This window comes from Centropristis striata, chromosome 21 (genome assembly GCF_030273125.1).
Source record: "Centropristis striata isolate RG_2023a ecotype Rhode Island chromosome 21, C.striata_1.0, whole genome shotgun sequence".
In the NCBI taxonomy this organism is placed as follows: domain Eukaryota; kingdom Metazoa; phylum Chordata; class Actinopteri; order Perciformes; family Serranidae; genus Centropristis; species Centropristis striata.
Window position 1 is genome coordinate 18,818,264 of NC_081537.1, and position 23,907 is coordinate 18,842,170.

Genomic DNA, 23,907 nt, shown 5'->3' on the forward strand with positions numbered 1-23,907 from the left:
TACCCGTATGATATTTTACCCATTTGACAGAATGTACATTTATGTTCCCATATTTCATAGTTTTTTGCCAGGGTCATTTTAAATCCCCTCACCTGTATCTCACATTTAAATCTTCACATGTAGGCATGTCTGAGTCTAAAGTGGGAAAGGCGTGCCGGGATAAATCACTGCAGACATTTCTACCTAGATGGTTCCCATACATCTCCGATTTTATTGTGTCTTAGGATCCTCTGTCTTGATATTGCTTTGGTATGGTGGCGGAGGTTTTTGGTTTCTGGCTGGAGGGAGGACAGAGAATGAGGGCCTCTGCTGGGCAGGTTGTGGCACTGATTACTTCACCACAAATACTGTACATTAAAAACAAAAAAATAAAATAGAGTAATATATCTTAATCTGACTTTTCCCCCCATATTATATTATTTTCAATTCTTCCCACTTTCTATCTCATGTGACAGTGAATTATTTTAGGCTTTTTCATGAATGCTGTTCAGTAATTTACTACCAGTGTACATTAGAGAATTCAATACACGCCCTTCTAGTGCTGACCAAGATATCAAACATGTCAACATTAAGTTACTACATTTGTCTTGTTTGCTGCAATCATGCTCTCTATCTCTATAACTAACATGTACTCTACTGTGTCATTATGTACTAAGTTTGTGCATACTTATTATGTTGTGTTTATGGATTATATAACATATCTTTTCACATCTTTTTATTCTATTTTAAAGGTGTCTTTCTTAACATCTGTACATGGAAAGTTGATGAAAATCAAGATAAGATTGGATAAGATAATCCTTTATTATTTCCAACTGGAGGAGTGTTACAGCAGCATAGGGGATAGTGCAACAGTAGAAAAAAAAAGACAAATATACAGTAAAATGTAGGGGGGAAAAGGGTAAATTATACAGAAAAAGAGCAGGACATATAGTTAAAATAAAAATTATGGCAACTTACACAGCAAAAGAAAGCAAGATATTATTAGACTGACTGAACAGTTGAATTCACATTATAACATATAGGAAATTTTGATACTGCACTGTTCAGTATCTTAGTAGGAATGAATAACTGAACAATGAATGAACTCGTATTTAGTATAAATTCTTACTATGAATTATTGCAAAAGGATAAATTGATATTGCACATCATGCATTCCCATCAATGCTTACTCTGGCTTGTATACAGTTAATCCTTCTAGTAATGAATGGTCGCTGTCCCTTTAATAAATATTTTACAAAATCATATTCACATCAAGTCTGTTTACCATATTACATTTTTTTTCACTCACCTCTTTTAGTATCTGTGTGTGTCTCCACATTTTGGTTTTATTTGCCTGCATTTTGAGACATCCTCCGTGGAGATCTCTGATGGAATACAATGAAAGTAAATAGATTCTAATTTCAAAAGATGTAAACTTTCTTGCCATTTTTCCATCTATGCTATTCTGGATTTACCACAGATAACAAAAGGACATTCTGTGGTTTATCTGGAGTAACAAGGATATTTTTTTCTTTAGCTAAATGTTAGTGTTGAAATGGTGTGAAGGTGTATTTTTTCAATGACTTTAGAACCACAAAACAGTTTAAGTTTATTTGCATTGTATTTTCAGAAATCTCAGAGACACATGTTTCAAAACTTAGGCCAATAAAACCACTATCAAGCTATCTGCATGGCTAAAAACTACTGAGGGTAACGGACATTTATCGTGGATGATCCAACCCTTTAAGCACACTGATTTAGATAGATAGATTGCTGAAAAGATCCTGAGTGAGAGAACTCAAAGTGTCAGTCATGTTCTCCAGTTTCAGCTCTCTGAATGACTGAGGGGAGATGGACATCACTTAGGGATCCCCAGGGGAAGAAATTCCTCCAAGACTTAGTGTTTCTCTCGCTGCTCCTCACAAATGAGTTCCCAAGCCATTTCCATTAAGAGACTTGGGACGGGGCTTTCTGTGAGCTTCACAAAATGTATAACCAGCCAAAGGGCAAGGTTTTGTCAGACAAACCTCTGAAGGTGTAATCCATAGTGTTAAAGCAGAGTGGCTGACCTTTGGTTCGAACTACCTGATGTCTATCTTCTTCCCTGTGAACTAATACATTCATATAAAATACATTTTGACCTCTGCTGGAGCTTCTGAGTCACATTCACACACATGGCTGCTGCAGGCAGGTTGATTATAAATCACCAGGGGAGAAATGAGTGGCATGTCTCAAATGTTTACATGCGGCCCCTATTCTTCTGCTCGGGATCTGAGGGGCTGTTTGGCAGCGCAGCGTTTCCCCCCTATGCCTTCTCAGAGGTTGTGTTACTGCGTCCATACATCACCCTGACATGGGTGCACTCATTGAAACGGCCCGGCTAGACCCTGTCTCAAGATGATGACATATTTGCCATTCCACTCAGTGAGGTGTGTGAGCACCTTATCACTTATCACTTTCTTAAATCAACCAGCTCAAGCCATACACATCCTCCGTCCAACTTTAATACAAAAAAGATAAGAAGAAGAGATTCTTTATGTTTTATGGATAATCTAATAAGTGGCAAGACCCCAACTTTTAGGCTCCGACATTGATACCGCCTGGGAGTCCTCCTCGACACGACTTCCCCTGCTCCTCCTGGGGGTAATGGAGGGAGGAAGAATGTGAAGGGAGGAAGTAAGTTTCCTCCAGGCAGATTGCTGGATGGAGAGGCTGAGAGACGGACAGATGACAATGGCAGGGAGGCCTGAGTGTCGCCTCAGGGAGACCCAGACCCCGCTACGTGTTGGCTCTGGCCGCTACGCTAAGTGCACCGAGCTGAGGCCTTTACAGCGGATTTGGCAAGGTGATCCCTTCACCCACCCCCCATCCATCTCCTGCCAGCCGCTCCCCTTCTCCCCCACTCCCCTTCCCGCCTCACCCCTCTCTCCTCTTCCTCCCTTCATTGACACCCAACCAGGAGGTGATGAGTGGACACGAGAGTGAAGACGGGTGTGGGAGTGTTATCTCCACTATTACCGCTTTTTTTCTTTTGTCGTGGTCTCATTATGTATGCAGATTATTTTATGCTACATCTAAATAGAAAATCTAATTTAATTTCTTTGTCCATGTCTATATATATTTTTTTAATTTAAAAAAATATATATATTATTTTTATTTTTATCATTATTATTTTGTATTTATTTATTTATTTATTTATAAAAACCCAAGCTAAATTGATGGAAAAGTGTGAATAGATACGTACATAGACATTTTACAGGGGGAAAAAATAAAGTATGTAGAGCTCTGTGGAAGATAAATTATGTAATGGTGGCATTATTTATTAATAATTTAGCCCTAGTTTTCCATTTCTCTTCTGCAAATTTTTGTTACTTATCGACCGACATATACGACAATACTAGTATATCTACAATTAGTAGGTTTTAATTATTTATTGTCTTTAAAAATATAATTTGGATTTATTGAATTAATTAGGAGCATGTGGCATCAGAACTACAACCATCGGTTGAAAACTAACTCCAAATCCAAACTTTTTTGGAAGAGAAATTAAAAATTCACCTGGATTCATTTTTACTTTAAGTACCGTAGTTGTGTGCATATAGATTTTCCTGTGCAATAAGGGATCATTACCAGCAGTTTTGTGCACTTACTTTTGAATTTCCATCCAAATAAAGTGAATGGCTGATAAACAGTCTCATCAACTTATAATTGCAATTCTTGTCCCATTAGACAATGTGGCTTTGTTCCCAACTTTTAGCAATTACTGTAGTGAGTATAATGTTATTATAAACTATAGAAGTGGGGGCAAAAACTACAAAATAAGACCCAAGTTGTAATAAACCACACTTATCCTTTAATGGAACAAGGCCAGGTTTGTGGTGAGCGAGGGGTCAGCTGGTTATATAGGCTGACAAATTGTTTCATACACATGCAAACAGGCCTGAGGCACTTGTGATCCCTCCAGCAGTCAGACAGCGTGTCTCCACATCTGTGGTGAGTGACACTGAACATTGCCTCCTGTAGAGAGGCTGCATTGTTTCTTACGCAGGATTTTAGAGAGACGATATCAAATTCTGCTCTATTCAAAGAGCCTCTGTTTTATTGGAAAGACAGACAGGTGATTGCAGCTTTTAAGAGTTTGCATCACGGGCTGAAATGCCAAAGCGACATAGCTGAGAGGAGAGGTGGAAAACGTGATGATGAAAGAAGCAAAAGGTGTATTGAAGTATTGAGTTGCAACAACATTCCTAAAGGTAAACTTCAGGTATTGTGGTAATTTGTCGTGTCTTGTGTCATGCTTCCAATCTCTTTCTTTCTTTAATTCCCATTGCTCAAGTTGTTGATGTTGAGGTGAACGACTTGACAGATGAAGTTATACTCTTTATGACAACAGCCTCAAGGTTTTTTCTGCGGTCAGCGCCGTAAATTTCAGGCAGGTGTGACAATGATTGACGGCCTTATGACAGAGCTTTGCAAATCCTTTAATCCGTTCATAAAGCTCAATAGGGGGGCACTTGATGCACTCTATCCTAGCACGTCTGCCCCATCTGGCTTCTGTAAAAGACACTCAGCACCGTCAAGATGCTTGACAGGAGCTGATGACATGCAGCGTTGAGAGCTTTTACGACACTTCTCATCACAGAAATCCACTTGAGTACAGTATAAATGAAGCATGTAGATAGAAGGAGGCATTCAATACGCACACTTTTTACTTAATACATGTGAATTCTTTGCCCAGACAAGGGCGAACAAGGGTAAGGGAATACTGTACAGGCAGACTAGAATTTATCTGTGCTGTCCATGAGTGCAGACTGCTGGAATCTCTGCAGTTTTATGACCATATGGATCGGAGAACAGCTTGCGGTCTGTGACTGAGTGTCTTGGTTACAGTCGAGTGTCTGTGATCTATGGATTCGTGTCCCGCTCCAGTGGTAGTCTGAGCGCCTCCTTCACACAGAAGCCTTTTATCTCATGGAGACACAGATGGAAACCACTAAGAGATATAAACTCCTGTAAAATAAGATAATAAGCAGATCTTACTTAAGCTGGACATGTGGTTTTATGTTGTTTTTTATTAATATAAGCTTATATGACATAGACAACACATATCTAAAGCAATAGCAGTCTTGATTTTTAACACAATGCACACTTATTGGTTAATTCTCAGTTACTGTGTTACACTTAATGCAATTTCTGTACTACAAGTGTCAGAGTGATTCAGGGGACTCAGTTATTGAATGCTGCCACCTGGTGCAAAGCTTAGATAACTGACTCTCCTGGCACAAACTCTAACTCTGAGAAAATTTATTTTGATGTAGATTTGATGCATTTTATGTTGAAGAGGACTCAAGCTAAATTGTGACTGTAAATGTTCTGATATTAACCATTGTGCCTTACTCGAGGACAAAAATGTCTATCGTAAATTAAAATGATATATTAACGTTTTTTGTCTACTTTCACTAACCATCTTAAGTCAGATCATAACTACCAAATATTCATTAATTTTGAGCATTTTAACCCTTTAAATGCTCAAAATGTAAGTTTATTTACATAATGCAACTGTTATACTACATGGTAAGGGGATGTTCATGATTAGCAGCAACACTGATTTTGATTCATTCATTGCACCAAACAATGCAGTGCTCCACAATGCAGCAGCAACAATACTTGGACATGGCATGTATTTGCCCATAGGGCAAGCATAAAGAACTGACTCAAGTGTTTGTGGCCACAAAGTTTATCAGAAAGATACTGTATGAGTCTATAATCATGGTCTTCCTCATGCAACTGTACTTGACTGTTATTCTTTAGTTTGCTCAGTTGTACATTACTTTGCACAAACTACTTTGCACTAAATGTATGTATATACAGTACAGTGCAAACGTTTCAGGCCGGTGTGAAAAAATACTGTAAAGTAAGAATGCTTTCAAAAATACAAATGTCAATTTATATTGTTTTTAATTAACACAATCTTAAAATCTAAATCAAATCAATATTCAAAGCAGCATCAATTATTCCAGGCATTTTTTTCAGACATGCATAAGACGTTTGCACAGTACTGTAAAGTTTACATTTCTATTGTATTTTTCACATGCTGCCTTTTAGTTGCCTTTAATTGTTTTGTTTTGATATTTTATCTATTCTATACTATAATGATGTATTATTGTTTGACATTCACTGTGGACAGCAATGAAATAACTTCATTGTACAGGGGAACATTTTTTCTTTGAACTTTAAAAAATATATATATATAAATAAAAAAAAATCCAAATATGTCCTAGTGAGGCACAGGGGTTAATGTTATGTGCAGTGTTTGTATAATGTGACAACTTGAACTGGCAACAGACTGAATGTACCACTGAGCTGAAGACAGTCAGAATCAGAGTGACACAAAATATAACAGATAACGCAAAAATAATGATGCATTCACTGACTGATGTGTGTGCTGAAGTGCATTTGAATGGCGATACACCCACTTAGGGAGAAAAAAACAGACAGCGAGTATAAATCTTTAAAACGAACTGAAAGAAATGATTCACATCAAGTGATTTTGGATTTCCACCTCTATGGGCAGACAACCTCCTGCAGTGCAGCTGCTGGGATCTGCCCCAGCCAAGGACCATTAGAGCCACAGAGTCTCTGTATATTTAAATTAATCATTGTGTGCCTCATTCCCGACTGTTAAAGTCACTCCCGTATCACATAGTCTGCAATACACTTAAAGCCTAAAAGACAACAGCACATTTTGTTTAATTTATTCCTCCTACCATTAACTGATTTGTTATACACAGTTGAAACACCTGAACCAATTACAGTATGATGTATGTATATCTACAAAGTTAAAAAAACATTAAAAAAAAGAAAACGCTATTTATATGCAGGCACATGGTAGTTAAAATGTGTCCACGTGTGCTGGAGAAAAGGCAATGTCGGCATGCCCCAATTTGAAATTTAGAAAGGGTGAGTTCTTATAGACAGAAATGGGTCACAAACAGCTCTGTGTACAAGATATGCAAATATGTTAGGTGAGATATGAAACCAATTCACAGGCTGAATATCATTCCAGTAAAATGCTAATACCACCTGAATGTCTGGAGATATAAGGAAACATATATATATATATATATATATATATATATATATATATATATATATATATATATATATATATATGTATATACACACACATACATTTAACATTGTTAGTTATTAGATATTTAACTTAAGCACAAGAAGCAATATTATAGTGTGGAAATATTATGTTAAGTAAGAGTCCTGCATTCAAAATGTTCCTTGAGTAAAAGTACATTATTAGTCTAAAAATATACTTAAAGTATCAATTTCAGAATAATATACAGTGCTAAACAAATGTATTAGACCACAGGTTTTTGCCACAGCTGTCCTAAATTAACAGCATTAGTAATTACCAAAATCATTTTTTATGTTTCTGTAATGGTTAATACACCAGTATGTAGAAGCTCTTTAACCCAAATGACATTTTTTATGCTAAAATACAATTATTGTTGTTATCCAGGAATTTACAAATACACTGTAAAAATAGTAAAGCACATTATTATTTCTTGATTAAGATGTCAAATTATAGTTATTTATTTGGATTCCTGAACAGAAAAATTGGTTTTAGTGGTTGAATAGTATACTCAGAAAAGCCCAGTGAGCTGGCTCAAATCTATAAAAAATGTAAATTTTGTTTGTTATTTGCCATATACATTTAAAAAAACAACAACAACATTGTAGTTTTAAACAAGCTTTTGAAAGATTTCTAAAATATTTATGTTTTCTAGTTTTTATGAAAGGTGTTCTAATACATTTTGTTAAGCACTGTATATATGTAATAAATATAGATACTACACTATTTTCCTCCAAAATTAAGTGCAGTAGGTGTATAAAGTAACAAAAAATGGAAATAATTGAAGCATAGATATATCAGATTTGTACTTGTGCTTGAGTATATGTGCTTATTTACATTCCACCACTGAATTTAGTTGATTTGAATATACATACAACTAACAGTCTCTCTGTTTGAACAAAACATCACTATGAAGTGTAGTGGTAGCAAATAATCTGATGCAAATGATTTGAATATACATACAACATTTTTTTTTTTTTTTTTTTTTTTTTTACTGTTTTTGATGTTAAGTTTGTGTTTGTGTGCGGGTCAAATGGCAGCAGTTGAACCATGAGCTGTGTCAGTAGGTTAACCGTGTGTCCCTACGTGTTGCACCCACTGATATCTATCACACCTGCCAATCAGGGGCACATTAATCAACGATGGTGTCAAGCGGCATGGGGCAGAGAAAGTGCTCGGCCCTCCCTCCATCCATCACTCTGGCTGTAAACCGTCATCTGGCATCAGATTTTATTTTTTTTACCACACATACAGATTGGTCGGAAAGATTCTGCTCAGATTGATTAGTTCAGTTTGTCTCCATCATGTGCTGTGAAACCAGACTGGATCTCCTCTCTGTCTCTGTCCCGGCCAGGTAAAGTGGAGAATTGGCTTCAGGTGATTTGGAGAAGATCTTATCTTCTGTTAACAGTGGAATGACACCATAATGGAGCAGCAGGGGTGCAATTACCCTTTAGCCATCCTCCTCCTCCTCCTCCTTCCCTCCGCCTTCACCTCAGCCTTCACTGACAAATTAAGATTAATGACGGAGATAAGTAAGGAACCTGCCTGCCTTCAAATATCGCACGGTCAGGGTGAGTGTGAGAGCACCTCATGCAGCGAGGTGCAGCTCATCACTTGATGTTATTCTCCTGTTCCATTTAAATCCTCTCTTTTCTATGTTTAGAGTTTATTTGTCATGTATACAATCATAGCTGTACAATCAGCAGCCTTCTCCATTGACTAAGCAAAATAAAATATGACATATAAAGGGGGAAATATAAATCTTTTTTCCATATATATACAAGTTTAGTCGTATATATATATGGATATGATTGCAAATCTGCATGTCTATTATTGTAAAAAAAATAAAAATAATAATTCCTCTTTAAAAACAAAACACCCCTTGTTCTAATTTTTGTTCAAATTACACTCTGAAAGGCTGAATAAAATAATAAAATAAATAAATAAATGAAGGTGCAAATGGAAATTTGCAAAGAAGATTTTTTCTTCTAATTATTAAAATATTTAATTTAATTTTAATATTTAATAAATGTTGCATGTATATATGAACTAGTTGTATGACTTTGAGCCATTTAGTGTGAATGGTTGGAAAACCCATTTAAAGGTCACTCAAACAACAGACAGTATTGAGAATAAATATGTAAAAATCATTGATGGAAAGTAACTAAGTACATCAACTCAAGTACTGTGCTTAAGTGAGGTACTTGTACTTTAGTCCAGTGCAAGTTAATTAACTGATTTATATAATTAATACAAAATAAAATCAACAAATATAATCGGATAAGATGAGACTTAATTGGGCACCTGCAGAATTTGACAGACTACCCAGCAGTATTAAAAATAATTCACATAAACTCAACTTTTAACAGCTGAAGTACACATTAAAGGAATACTTCACACGTTTTGCATGAGTATAAACAAAGTTACAGGGACACAATGTACTCACATAGACAATAAGCATGACTCTGTAAACGTGAGATTGTTTATATGGTTTTGTGTGTTTTAAACAACATTTTCAAGAGGCATTAAAAAAAGGCATTTATATCAGAAGTAATAAGCAACACAACTGGAAAAATGACACTTGGATTTTTATGCATGAGATGTGAGGGAGTTTATAATCAGATGTTTTGATACAGTTTTACTGTTGTTTAGCGCTGCCCCCCATTAACTTAGTTAATCAAGGATTTTCTCTAGTTTCAGATTCGTCCTTCCCTGTGGAAGCATGAGAGAAGATCATAGTTTTCTTCCAGAAATCAAGGTAACACGGGGTGGGTAATTGATATACAAATGGCTATTTTGCGAGTGAAATATTCCTTTAATGCATCAATAATTATAAACCAGCATTATTATGTACAATATGCTGAAATGGGACTTAAACTTGTGCTACTTTAAGTATAGGCTGCTTGATGTGAATACTTTAGTACTTTTATTCAAGTACATTTTTGAATACAAGACTTTAAAAAACGACTTATTTTACTTAAGAAAACGTTTTGAGTAGTAGTTGTAACACTGTGTAAAATGTATACAACCATTAACATAGCAGGGACTCTATATAGACAGTATAGAGTATTAAGTGTGATGTGTATAGTGTGTAATGTTCTGTATCGCAGCTGTTGCTAAGCAGTGACGTCAAACAGCAGTGATGTAAATGTTCATTATCTGGTAGGAGAATGCCAAAGGGACACCTTGAGAGACACACACCTATCTTACTGCCACTGTGGAGGGAGAAGGTCATTCAGTAGTGATAAGGACATCAAATAAAAGGGCTTTGGGGCGTGATTGGACTTCTCAGGCTGGATAAGGTCAAGTATTTTCTCTGAGGAAAGTTTCTGTTGTCTTGTGACCTGCTAGATTTTATTTTGAAACTTCTAAAACTGGATGTATTTTCAAGGTGTTCGTGAAAGTGTTACAACAAGTGTTTTCTCTCCTCCCACACACACACACACACACACACATATACACCTCCCCATACCTCTCAGTTGTCACATTGTTGTCAATGTGAAATCAACTCCTAAAGGTTAAAGAAGACCAGACCCCTTCCCCCAACCCGCCATGCCCCACCAGAGTGGACTCAAGGTGGCTGAATGTGTGCCCCCCCTGCCCTGCAGCTGGAGGTGTCTGTTACACAGGCCTCTGTAATGCGGGACCAGGGAGGATAAGGTTTCACAGGTACAAAAGTTTCCGCTTTAATCCTATCACACAGAGTGAGTGGTCAGGGCTCAGGGCTTCTGCATAATCCCGGGTTTATCCATTCTGGTGAGCCGAGGGACAGAGAGTATGCAGAGAGGAAGAGATTACTGCCCATCTCCGATTTTATTCAATCAATGTTTGCACAGCAAACGGCGAGAGGGGTCTCTCAATAGCAATTCAGCTATTCCACACCTCAGCGCACACAGGAGAAGATAGGTAATAGATACAGTTAAATATCTCCTGCAGCAGCTGTTAAACAGTTTGATGTTCAGAATCGAGGGATCCTACTTCAGCTTAAAATGCCTTTATTCATGTCTAAGAGGTGCCTTTTATTTCTTATCACGGCCAAAGAGGGATGAATAAAGATATGTGCCAATTGACTGGAAATAATTACTTTAGAGATCAAGTTTAACTATTTTGAGATCTTCTGTCAGAGGTCAGACCGGGTCAGGGATGATTTTTAAAGGTTGAATAATAAAATAAGAGGGTCTCTAATTGCTGACAGTTCTGTGTCGTGTTGTGAAGGGCTTATCAATTTCACAGCAGGTGATTTTGCACTGAAACAGGCTTTGACGTGGCCTCCTCTGGAGAATACAACCTGGCCCGGCTTCACACTGTCACAGCTGAGGGGTTACATCAGGCTGCATCATGCATATTTTGGCAGGAGAATAAATGCTAAAAATTTAAATATTGATCAGTGTAACTCAGTGTTTTTTATAGAAGCCAAATACGTTTTTCCTGCCATTAAACTTATTTACTCCAGAAGGCAGGGTGGATTCTACCTCTGCCTGAAATGCTTTTGATTCATTGTAAAAGGCAGAAATTTAATACATATTCACACCGACGACCACAAAGCAGATTGCTGCATCCTTCCGCAGGTCCCTTGAAGTGTGAGACTTGAAGGAAGAGTGGTTCTTTTGAAGGCAGGTAGAAGGCGTTGCGGGGCTGAGAGGTGCTGGAAAGGGCATGTCCAAACAGACTTTAGGCCCTGAGTGATGGGACACGGGAAACGGTAAGAGGACACCTCGCCCCTGCTCTCATGTCAACACAGTCATGTGAATCACAGCTGTGAGAGCGTCTGAAGATCCAGAAGACAATAGACGCCGACTCTCAGCAAGATCTATCTCAGCTTCTACAGAATCAGCAAGCTTTATTTAAACCAGCATATATGTCAGCATTGCTTCTTTATCTGCCTTTTAAATCCTTTTGAAGTGAATTAAACAGATCTGTAATATTCTATTTCTTTATCTCTCATCAAGGCTTTTGCAAGTTGATCCCACATGGAAGAGGATACAGTTAAGATGCAATGCATCACTGGACTTTGAGGGGCTCAACTTAAGCACCACTTCCAACCCGAGCCATGAATTGATGAAGGTTAGTAAAGTAATCCATGCCATTGACTCAGAAGGTTTGACCCAGGAGGTACCGCTGCAGTTGCCGGGGATACAGTATGTGAAAAAAACACAGACTGTATATAAAGATCGTCAAAAAATGAAGCCAAAACATCTTGATGGCCCCCTGGTTGCTGGCTGCAGTATAGATCATGAATCCCATCCCCTCTATGTTAGCAGATTGGACATGAACCAAACAAAAAAATCAAAAAACACTCAAATAAATGTTTCTGTCACTTAAGGTTTGTCTCATCACGCAGGTGTACCTTAAAGTGTTTATTTTACTGATAGGTTTGGTTTTAATGTTATTTGATGCTACAAAACACATCCATTTTTTAAATTTTGGTCAATAAAGGTGTTGTGTATCCGGGTCATCCACTACAAAACACCTTTATGGACCAAAAAAAACGCAGTGGCCGGCTCCTCTCTCTCCATTGCAGGACGGAGAGATTTAAAAGATCCTTCGCTCCTACAGCCATCAGGCTGTCTCATTCCTCAATAATTTACAGAATAGCTAACACACCAACTGAATTTCCCCTTGGGGATAAATAAAGTAATTTTGATTGATTTGATGGATTGTGTTATGTCATGATTGAGACTTGCATCGAGCTCTGAAAGGATCAAACTGGAAAAAAAATGCAAGTGTAGCACAGAGAAATGCCAATCAGACAAAGCTTGTTCCAAAAGAGTTAATCTAGGTTTGTTTTAACCCGTTGGCTAGCACCACGATCAGGTGATGTTCAGCCAGAGGTACAGTTATGAAATATTGTGTTTGCAAACCGCATCAGACAAGGCGTGGGCTCTGCTCTGAGGGCCTGGCCTCCTTTGAAAAAAGCTGCATCCAACAGAAGAAATGGTTGAAAGAGATGGTGTCGAAAGAATCCTGCACTGGCCCAACGGACAGGAGACTAATGGAAGTGTAGACTGCGGGTGCACTTGCATGTCTCGTATTGGCTTGGTCAGCCACCAAAAAACACACAAGTAGCAGCCATAGACCGTCCAAGGTGAGATCTGTCTCTGGAGACAGCTCACTCCATCAACCACATCAGACAAATGCCTATAAAAAGTATTCAACCCCTTAGATGTTTCACCCTTTTGTTGCTTTTACTGTGTCCGGTCACTCAGTTTGTGAGTATCAACTAGCTGGAACTCTGTTGAATTAGGTCAGTTACTTTAAAGGGGGTGAATATGTATGCAATCATTTACTTTACCTTATATATTTTTAATTAATTGACATTATTTTGTAGAAATCAGTTTTCACTTTTTTTTTTTTTTTTTTAATTATTGTTAAAAAAGCCAAATTATATTGACCATGATTTCATGTGTAAAAGCAACAAAAGAGTGAAACATCCAAGGAGGCTGAATACTTTTTTATAGACATTGTATAGTTAGTGTGCCTTTAAATCTAAAAGTAACATGCTAAATGGTCCAAATATGTTGCTAAATTAATGAATAAACAGTTGAAAGTTTAGGTATTTCAACCATTTATTAATTTAATGTATCCTTAATTTAACAGATACATAGCTAAAAGCATAATAGTTAAATTTTATAAAAACATTTTAACAATGGCCACAATTATACTATATTTAATCATGTTTAAGAATATCCAATTTGAAATCATCTCAAGTTGACACATTTGGGAGAGGACAGCTGGTGTTAGAAAGCCGTCACTTCTGAGAAAAAGGTTTGGAACGACTGATCCGTCTGGAGTTTCCTAGTTGTGGGAATGCCTGTGAGAAACCAAGTGTGTGAGTCTTCTGTCAGTGCTCCCTGCTGGAGACTTTTAAGATATATGAGGAGTATTTTACTTTGCATTGCATATTTCTTTGGTCAGAGCATTTCACAGAAATATCCCATTATTTGTAAGACAAACAAGAGAATATCAGCTAAATTCTTCTTTCTTGTACTCCTGTTTCAGGGGTAGGTGTTGACTCAAAACATATTATGTGATGTATTTTTGCATTTGCTTCATCTGGGAGATAGAGGGCAGCAGAGATCAATGCATCCCCATATGGCTCTTCCTCTTGCCACTGTTCTCTACCTCCCTCACCTTTTAAAATGTAACCTTTAGACATTAACAAAAAATGATTTTATTCATTAACTTTATATGAGCTGTGCTTGGTTCTTGTGTCCCATTCTTTCATCCCATTCTTTATTTTTTGATCATGAAATTCCAGAAATACAGGTCAAAATTTGCTTGAAGTTATAAATAACCCATCCTTTAAAATGAAAACGAGAAAGACCTAATCGCATCTGTTTATTTACATTCACTTATTTTATGAAAACTTTTGTTTCAGACACAAACACATCATTGGGTTTATGTATAGCTGTTGATTTCAGTCCGTAATTTGAAGTTGCTCCAGAAAGTCTTGATGAGTAATGTATTAATGTCCCTAATACATCATGATCTCCTTGGGTGCGTCCTCTGTAGGCCTCTGCTGTTCCCTCCTGTGTGTGTAGGCAGCGTGGTCGTACATGTAGATCAAAGCGATGGCAAAGAGAGAGAGCACTGTGTAAAGGATGGTCAGGTAATATCCCAGCCTCAACTTTGTAGTCTTGTTCCTCAGTTCGGCATCTTTGTGAAAACTCTTTACCAAATCCTCCGCCATGCTGGTGGTAGTGATGTTCACCACAAACAGGATGAGGACCACAATGGACAGACATGCTGCAGGAGAAAGAGAGATTCAAACATCTTCATCAGTGCAATGCAAAAAAATACGCTGATTTTGCTTCTATCATTCCAGATGCTTCGTGCTCTGACATTTTTGTCACTTACCGCTAAGCGAGCTGCAGACGTAGAGACCGATAGGCCCCATGTAGGTCTCATAAGGGTTGCTGACGCTGTTGTAGAGGGAGATAAGGATGCTGCAGGCAGAGAACAGCAGACACAGGGCCAACAAGCACAACACCAAACCATACAGGGCTGCAGAGGCTACCTCGATTTCTGCCAGCTTGGCAATCACTACACACACAAAGACACAAAGATGACAAAATGATTATATCGTTTAGAGAGTGTACAGTATATCTGTGGCGTGTCCAGACATTTTTGGCTGGGGAAACTGACTTACGTTGGGCATGTCCGAGTGTGCACACACATTCACATATACAGTCATGGAAAAAATTATTGGACCGCCCTTGTTTTCTTAAATTTCTTGTTCGTTTTAATGCCTGGTACAACTAAAAGTACATATGTTTGGACAAATATAGTGATAACAACAAAAATAGCTCAAAAGAGTTTAATTTAAGAGCTGATATCTAGACATTTCCATGGTTTTCTTGATAATAACCAAAATCATTATAAAAAATGAAGGAGAAGGGTGGTCTAATAATTTTTTCCATGACTGTATGCACAAAATAGCATTATTGTTTCCGTCTTCATTATTTTTTATATATTTACATTGTAGTATATTTCATTTGATGACATTTCTGTGTTTAAATTTTTTATTCAATGAGTTAAATAGTTAAACACAAAACCCTGCCTCTGACCAGGCAGACAACGAATCATATTTTAAGATAATCAGGCGTGCCACCCTGGATCAATCTTTAGACACACTTCTGTTGTATGTGCATTGTACTATATCAAAAGCTGGTGTGAGCAGGCCTTATCTGTGTGAAAATAATATTTGATGTTATGATGTTAATTTAATAGATAATTAAGCTGTGTAATGCACTATTTCGGTTGGTCCCACAGTAATTATTTCTGGTTTTAGAGTAGACGTCTGCAACCTTTAAGAGCTAAAGTGCAAAAATAATGTTTTGAATGGAGCTGCAAACCTTATTTTGAGCCTTACAATGAAGATAAAACAGCCTATTAAGTCTAAATTAGCCTACCAACATTGCTAATAATAATAATAATAATAATAATAATAATAATAATAATGCATTTTATTTATAAGCCCTTTCAAAACACCCAAGGACACTGTACAACAAAACATAAAATTATTTTTTTTTAAAAACAGTGGCAACAATAATAGGTAACAATGAGCATTTAATAATATGATTTTGTCAGAATGCAACGATGTCCCAAGTGCAAATTTGTAATCCAAAGCTAGCCTGGCTAGGAAAAACTCAAATCTTGACTTGAAGTTTACAAAATTAAGAGGTGAAGGCACTGGGCCGTGAGCTTTTGTAAGCTATGATGCACATTTTAGTTGACTAATAATTCCCCATATCAGCTACACATTTTTATAATTAAAGAATACACATTCCTCTGCCTACACCATTGATATATGAAAGGTAAAATGTAAAGAAATAACTGTTTCATTACATTTATAATTTGTTTGTCACAGCCACAGAGAGCCATTGCAGATGGACTGAAGAGCCACATGAGGCTACAGAGTCTATCCCTGTTTTAGAGGGTTAGCTCCCCCAACACTAACAAAAAATCATCTTAGTTCCTGGTTTATCTCTAGTTGTAACAATGAAGGTCATTTTTGTTTATTTTGCCCACATTTTCATATATCTGTCTCTGAGTCCTCTCTGTCAAGAGTTTTCTCTTCCAATAAAAGAAATAGTTCCTACAAATACAAAGCTGTTTGCAGTGTGTTTCTTTGGATTATTCAGAGTAACACTGCTTCCTGAAACTGTTTTATTTTTATTTTTTATTGCTGTGATTTGGAGGCAGGAATCTCAGAGCGAGGGAAAACCGGGGAAAATAAAATCAAAACTATCAGCGCTGCTTGATTCTAGAGGAACGTAAGTGAGGAATTTCTTTTAATTTCGGTGAACAGGCCGTTTATGATCCTTGGAAAGTTACCTTGAAACTTGTCATCGCCACCAAATGAGGGACAGAAGTTTCTGTCCAAAAACACATCAAAAAGATCCCATGTCATATCAGCTGTTCCATTGGTAAAGTCGTCTCCAACACTTGTGCACTCCATGGAGGTGAAAGCCCACTGTGTTGACATGCAAAACCCCAGCACCCCGACAGATATGGCAGTCACCGCCGCACTGGATATGAAATGCAAAGACTTCTTAGTGGAAGGCATTATCGCTGTATTCCAGTTGTACTAGTTAAATCTAAATCCCAGCGTTTCTTCTCTAAAGCTCTGATGAAGCCTCAGAAGCAGATTAAGACCCTCTGATCCTCTAAAGATTCTGTGTATGAGCTACCTTCCTGGGTGGAGTGAAATGTGGACTGCTGGTCATAAATTCTCTTGATTATGGCAGTGACCTTTGGTTCCAAAGGACAACACAAGGCTGGTTGTCATGGCAGGGACACCATGTAGTCTCTTCAACGTGTTGAACATGATAACTGTGTCATGTCTGGGCTCAGACTGTGAAGAATAATCATCATATGTTGTCTGAATTTACAGTGGGCGTTGTTAAATATTGTTTGAAGGGCCAGTAATAGTCACAGTTGCTACAAAGTTACAAACTGGACAAAGTAGTTACAGGATATTAAAAGAGGCTTTTTATAAAACAAAGACGACAAAAAACAACACTTTAATATTTGTAGTTTGTCTACACACACGCTTTTTGGTGAGGTAACCTCTGTCTTGGATTCAAAGTCCTGTCCTTGAAATTGTAGGGTCATAAAACTGCAGATTAATTATTTACCTGAAGAAAAATTACTGGAAGATGGATGGTCATCGGATCACATGATAGTGTCTTCAATGACGCACTTAAGCCATAATAGGGAGGTTGGTATCATTTCACAGAAGAAATGCTACATTTTTAAACAAATTATTTCCTCTTAAAATACCAGACTATAATTCGACTATAAAATCATATATATAGCTGAGTTATTTTCTCTCTCTTTCTCTTCTTGTTCTCCTCTTTCAGAGACATTCATATAATTTTTTTGTTTTTTAAAAGATGAAAAAAGAGAAAACATTGTCCTCTGTCTTATATAAATGTGTCATTTTTAGATCGTATGGCTCTCTATATATACTGTTTGTCCTTTTCGCTTATGGCACTAAATGAAGCCGCTTTAACAGACAGGAAAGTAAAAGTGCACTTTTTTTCCCAGCAGCAATAATACATCAGGACTTCCTGCTTCTGGGATATAAAACATGATCAAGAGAGTCACTTTTTTACAAAATATTTTTAGCAATACTCTTAACTGCAAAAGCTCATAATTTTATAGATATATAGAAATTGATGTAAAAGATATATATTGAATAACATTTTAATATTATAATAATGTCTAAATAATCAATGCCTCTTTACTAATCTACAATATTTTTATTTTTATTTTTTTAAACCTTTTTTACAGTTTTGGTTAAAAACTCTCTACCTCCATACACTCAAATTTTGAGTGTAATTAATTTGCAAAAAATGTACAAAACACACAATAAACAAGAAAATAATGTGTTGATTATATATCTCTTCCAGATATTACTTTCATTTTAGAAAAGTAATTATGTAATTCTTAGCCTTTTATATTTTATTTAATCCAGAGACATTATAATGCACTTTGCAAACCATTTAAATCGTGATTATCATTGTGGCTTTTAACCAATAACAAAAGTTTTATATTTTATTGATAAAACAATTTATAAAAAAAACATACCGGAGAGTGTTGTGGGATCCTGATCAGCTTGTTACTTACGTCACTTGTTTTCTTTTCTTTTTTTGTATTAGATGTTATTTCCCTTTATTTTCTTTATAACCTTTATTTAAATATTACCTTTGTGCCTATGACAATATTTGAGTTCCTAATGACTCCAGGGTTACATGCTCAATTGTAATGGTCATGAAAATGAGTCTTGAATGCAAATGAGGAATGTTAGTTGAATTTCATTTCTAAATAAAAAAATATATATTATTAAAAATGTAATTTAATTAAATGAATAAAATAAATAAATAAATAGGATTTTACTAATAATATGTATCTAAATAAAATAAAGTAAAGGTAAAAAATAATAAAATATATATTATTAAAATGTAATTTAATTAATAAAATAAATAGGATTTTACTAATAATATTTATCTAGATAAAATAAATTAAAGGTAATAAAATATCTATTATTAAAAAGGAATTTAATTTAATTAATAAAATAAATATAATTGTATTATACATTTTTATCTAAATTAAATAAAGTAAATATAAAAATAATAAAATATATATTATTAAAATGTAAGTAATAAAATAAATAGGATTTTACTAATAATATGTATCCAAATAAAATAAAGTAAAGGTAAAAATGTATAAAATATATATTATTAAATTTTAATTAAATTGATAAAATAGATAGGATTTTACTAATAATATGTATCTAAATAAAATAAAGTAAAGGTAAAAAAATAATAAAATATATATTATTAAAATGTAATTTAATTAATAAAATAGATATGATTTTTACTAATAAATTGTACCTAGATAAAATAAGGTAAAGGTAAAAAATAATAAAATATATATGATTCAATTTTAATTTAATTATTGAAATAAATAGGATTTTAATAATAATATGTATCTAAATAAAATAAAGTAAAGGTAATAAATATCTATTATTAAAATGGAATTTAATTTAATTAATAAAATAAATATGATTGTATTCATATTTTTTATCTAAATTAAATAAAGTAAATTTAAAAATAATAAAATATATATTATTAAATTTAAATTTAATTAATAAAATAAATAGGATTTTAATAATAATATGTATCTAAATAAAATAAAGTAAAGGTAATAAAATATCTATTGTTAAAATTGAATTGAATTGAATTAATAAAATAAATATAATTGTATTAATAATTTCTATCTAAATTAAATAAAGTAAAGGGAAAAATAATAAAAATTAAAATTATATATATATATATTTTTTTGTTTTTCGACAGCCTGGAGGTCCGCTTGGTGTAATACAGCGTGTGGCCAGAGGGCGGCTCCCTCCGCCCTTCCTGCCGGGGGAGGCTCCGTGTCTCGCTGTCATCCAGTTGTGTTATGTTGGAGTAAACACAAACTCCTCCTTCCCGGTGACAGGCGGCAACACTGAAGCATCGCCTCGCCTTTTCCAACACAATCTGCGCTCAGGACTTTATGTCGGTACCATCAAGGTGAGTGCTAACATTACTTTCATGTCACCTCACCGTCTTTTCGCATGATATTTGGCGCGCGTCAAATTTTCTGTCATTTTTTTTTCTCCAGTCAAACAAAACGCCGTGTTACCTGTCCGTTACGCACAGCTGCGCCCGATTAATTTTTCGTCCATTTCAGGTGCGTGTTGAGCTTTGACGTGTCAGTAGATCCAGTCCTCGTTATGTTTATCGTGTGCTTAAATATCTGTCTGTTTGACAACCTGCAGCGACTTGCTGTGTCAATGTGGGTTAATGGAACAAGCGTTTGGAGTTGCTGTCCTCACCTCGTGGGCTTTAAACGTCCTCGTTTTTATATTCTGTTTGTGTTTAACATCCATCACAGTGAATAATATTAATGTTTTCTTCATATTCGGTGGCTGTTTGTTGTCTATATGGGCTGCAGTTGAGCCAGTTTCAACATGTCGGTGAGCAGAGGCTACTGGTACTTCAGATATCATGGATGGATCTGCTAAGACTTGTTCCTGTAGGAAGACTAAATAAGGTTTCTGAGTTATGACTCTGCTTGTATTGGTTGCTTAATGTAATGTTGGCTCCAAGGATTTTAATTTGTTGTGGTTTGCAGTGCAATAATCACTGGACATGACATTTGTCTCCATGGGGAAAGTGTCTCCCCAGGGGAGGTCAGAGGTCAGGGTCAGCAACACATCAGCATCCATTGAGCAGATCGTCTGTAACAGGGTGCTGCTGGGTGATGATGAACCGAGGCCGACATTTGTTTCTAATCAGACCGTGGCAATGAAAAGTTAAATGAAGCAAGACACCATCAAGATTGTGCTCCACAAGGGAATTTGGGGACTTTGGCAGCATAGAGACTTTTAATTTAGACAGAACTGTGACACAGAAAATGCACTAAAAAATAATTCTGCAGACTTTTGTCACGCTTTTCTGGGTTTAGCTGGTGTTCTTTATAGGACCTGTATGGACAGATTTTGGCGGTTAGATGCTGTACTGTAACTGTACTCGCATCCTGCTGCACAGTTTTACTTTTAGTGCACAGTCTACTGCAGCTGCCCTTGCAAAACATACATACTGTTACATGCAGCATGTATACAATTGATACATAGGACTTTATAATAACATTTTGCCTTGAACTTAAGGCTGGGCATTATATCGATATAAAAATATATCAATATATTTCTAAATGTGATGTGGAATTAGACCATATCGCATATATCAATATAGTTCAATTTTTTTCTTTCTTTATATATAAATGCTGCCCTTACTAGGGTTTGTCATATTTAGTTATTTTGTAATGTTCGTTATTCTTTTCTCATATAAATATATTTATTTCAGAAAAAGTATTGGCCTATTTTATTTCATAGGGTATTTTTATTTAAGATATTTTTATTTTATTTATATGTGCACTTTATGGAGCTTTGATTTAAAAAAAAAAAAAAAAAAAAAGGTACTCCTGTTATACAGTATTTATGTTCACTTAAATAAACAGTTTCAATAAAACTACTTGTGACATGTCATAATTGGCTTTGACTTTGACTGAACATTTGCTCTTACTTTTCGATAAAAAATATTGGGATAAATATCGTATATCGATATTCAGCCTAAATATATCTGGATATGACTTTTGGTCCATATCGCCCAGCCCTACTTGAACTCTGACTCACATAAAGTATATGCAATGCAGAGGATTGTTGGTCAGAATATGGAGAAAAACCTACCGGATGCAGCCATCCTTGTATTTTTGTCATTCTGCATTTGACATATTGTTAAATCTTTTTCTGGCATACTAAGTAGTATTATAGCACGAGTCCTGGAAGGTGTATTTTGGCAACATGGCAACGAGCTGAGTTCATCAATGTCAAGCAGAGAGACACGGCTAAATTACTCCTAATAAATCTTGTGGTGTATCTGACGGGGACAGCTCCTGCAGACTGAGCAGCCCTGCCTGGATATTCAACAGATGAGGGAAAAAGCAGGTAGATTTAAATGTGCCTGCCACCCCTGACAGTAAGAGATTACTCCTCTTATCTCACTTTGAGTAGAAAATTTAAACAAGCCAAAACCAAGGGTTGGGAGATCAGCCCCTCCATGTCCACATGGTACAATCACTGAAATGTGGAACAGGTTGTTTTAGCTCAACAATGATCAGTTTTGCTCCTTTTAATACTCCTTCCTCAAGGAGCCAGCTACCAGAGAAAGCCCACAGTCTTTTACCAGGGATGCATCATATGTATTTTTATTATTTACCTCCTTTCATGGCCAGTACTGATACAATAACTGATGATTTAACATTTTGTGTTTTACAAAGAGGTTCATAACCTCTAGTTTCGTGCACATCCAAGGGTAAGAAAAGTAAGGATGTAATGAGCAAAAATGTATGACTTAATATTTCATAGCTCTGACCTCAACAATCACATTTACACAACAAAAACAGCAGTTATGTCTTTCTAAATATGAGTTTTTTTCTCATATTTGAAGACACAGACTCTGCTTCACTCTTGTTTCGGTTGCTTATTGTAATGTTGGCTGCAAGGATTTTAATTTAGTTGTGGTTTGTAATGCAATAATCACTGGACATGTTATTAATCTCCATGGTAAAAACGAGTAAGTACATAGAAAAACAGGAATTCTTTGATTAAATTAAATGCTTTGATTTGTCAAGACTTGTCACTGTATTAAATGATCAATACTGCTGACCACGGCTTGTCAATGAAAAGTCAATGAAAGCAATTTGTCTAGGTAGCCAAAAATGTATCATTTGTAGTTAAATTATACATAATATAATCTCCGGGTTTATGAAGTTAGTCTTTTTAGTTGTATATTCATGCAGCAGCTGCTTGATGTATCCTCATTCACCTTGATTTCACTCTTTTGTCTCATATAAACAGTCTGCGGTACTTCACTGTGAATTTCAATTATACAATATAGACCCTGGCAAGAATGGCAATTACTGTGGCAGAAGCTAATAAGGAGGCATTGAAACAAACAAATAGCGCTCGCCGAGACAAATGAGGCTGTAAGGATGCAGGAAGAAATAACATTCAACTTGTGTCAGCTCTCATCTCGTTAGCATTCGTATTTGACTCCAGATGAATCCTGCTGTCTTTATGAGACTATCTGCTGTATGTATGATGATACATTTTACTCAAAGAAAGTACAGCAGGACGTTTGTAATAGTGTCAGAGGCTCTAAATAAAATGGTGCAAAAACTTAACAGGTTTATAACAGCAGTAGCTATTTTCAACCTGTATTTAATTGCTGTTTAACACACTGCCAAGACGCTCTTTTCTAGTTTTTTTTCCAGCTATAGTTAGAAGTGTAAAAAAGCATATTGGAATGTGAAGTGTGTGTGTTATTTGAGCGTGGGTGTGCTGTGCGAACCGAACAGATGTGGTGATTAATGAAATCCACAGCGAGGTGGAGAGGAACGAGTTGCGCATACCTGGAGTTTTCTAACAGCTTGCTGGGTATAAACCTCAAATTGCCAGCCCCAGAGTAAATCCCTGCAGCTCGCCCACCCTCCATCCATCCTCCAGCTCGCTCTAAGTCACTCTGATTCTAAGTTTAAGCTGCAAGACTACACACTGTGCTGTGCGCTCTCTGAGGCTGAAACCACATTAACTACACTCTGCTTGAAGTTGCGCCTTTTTCCACCCCAAACAGGCGGTGAAAGGACTAATTGGTGTAAAGTCGCGACAA

At 36.1% G+C, this 23,907-nt stretch overlaps 2 protein-coding genes across 3 annotated transcripts in view; one reads left to right on the plus strand and one right to left on the minus strand.

Moving 5' to 3' along the window:
• Nucleotides 1–14,480: 14,480 nt before the first annotated feature.
• Nucleotides 14,481–17,437, minus strand: LOC131960113 (clarin-3). The gene is made up of 3 exons (XM_059325342.1): nucleotides 16,967–17,437; nucleotides 14,987–15,172; nucleotides 14,481–14,875 (listed from the first exon to the last, which is right to left on the minus strand). Exons 1-3 carry the CDS (start codon nucleotides 17,196–17,198, stop codon nucleotides 14,604–14,606), a joined length of 690 nt encoding a protein of 229 aa, XP_059181325.1. The 5' UTR covers nucleotides 17,199–17,437; the 3' UTR covers nucleotides 14,481–14,603.
• A 2,641-nt stretch (nucleotides 17,438–20,078) lies between these two features.
• The window catches only part of ptprea (protein tyrosine phosphatase receptor type Ea), a 69,829-nt gene continuing 66,000 nt past the window's right edge, over nucleotides 20,079–23,907 (plus strand). For both annotated transcript variants that reach the window (XM_059324428.1, XM_059324429.1), the window contains exon 1: nucleotides 20,079–20,208. The gene's annotated coding sequence lies outside the window, so the exon portion shown is untranslated. The remainder of the gene's footprint in view (nucleotides 20,209–23,907) is intronic.

Bases quoted from the DNA above. Each gene is read 5' to 3' on its own strand.
- LOC131960113 (XM_059325342.1), bottom strand. From the start codon at position 17,198: ATGCCTTCCACTAAGAAGTCTTTGCATTTCATATCCAGTGCGGCGGTG. The intron at 15,173-16,966 runs GTAACTTTCCAA...TTGTGTGTGTAG, and splicing joins TGGCGATGACAAGTTTCAAG to TGATTGCCAAGCTGGCAGAA. The intron at 14,876-14,986 runs GTAAGTGACAAA...TTTCTCCTGCAG, and splicing joins CGTCTGCAGCTCGCTTAGCG to CATGTCTGTCCATTGTGGTC.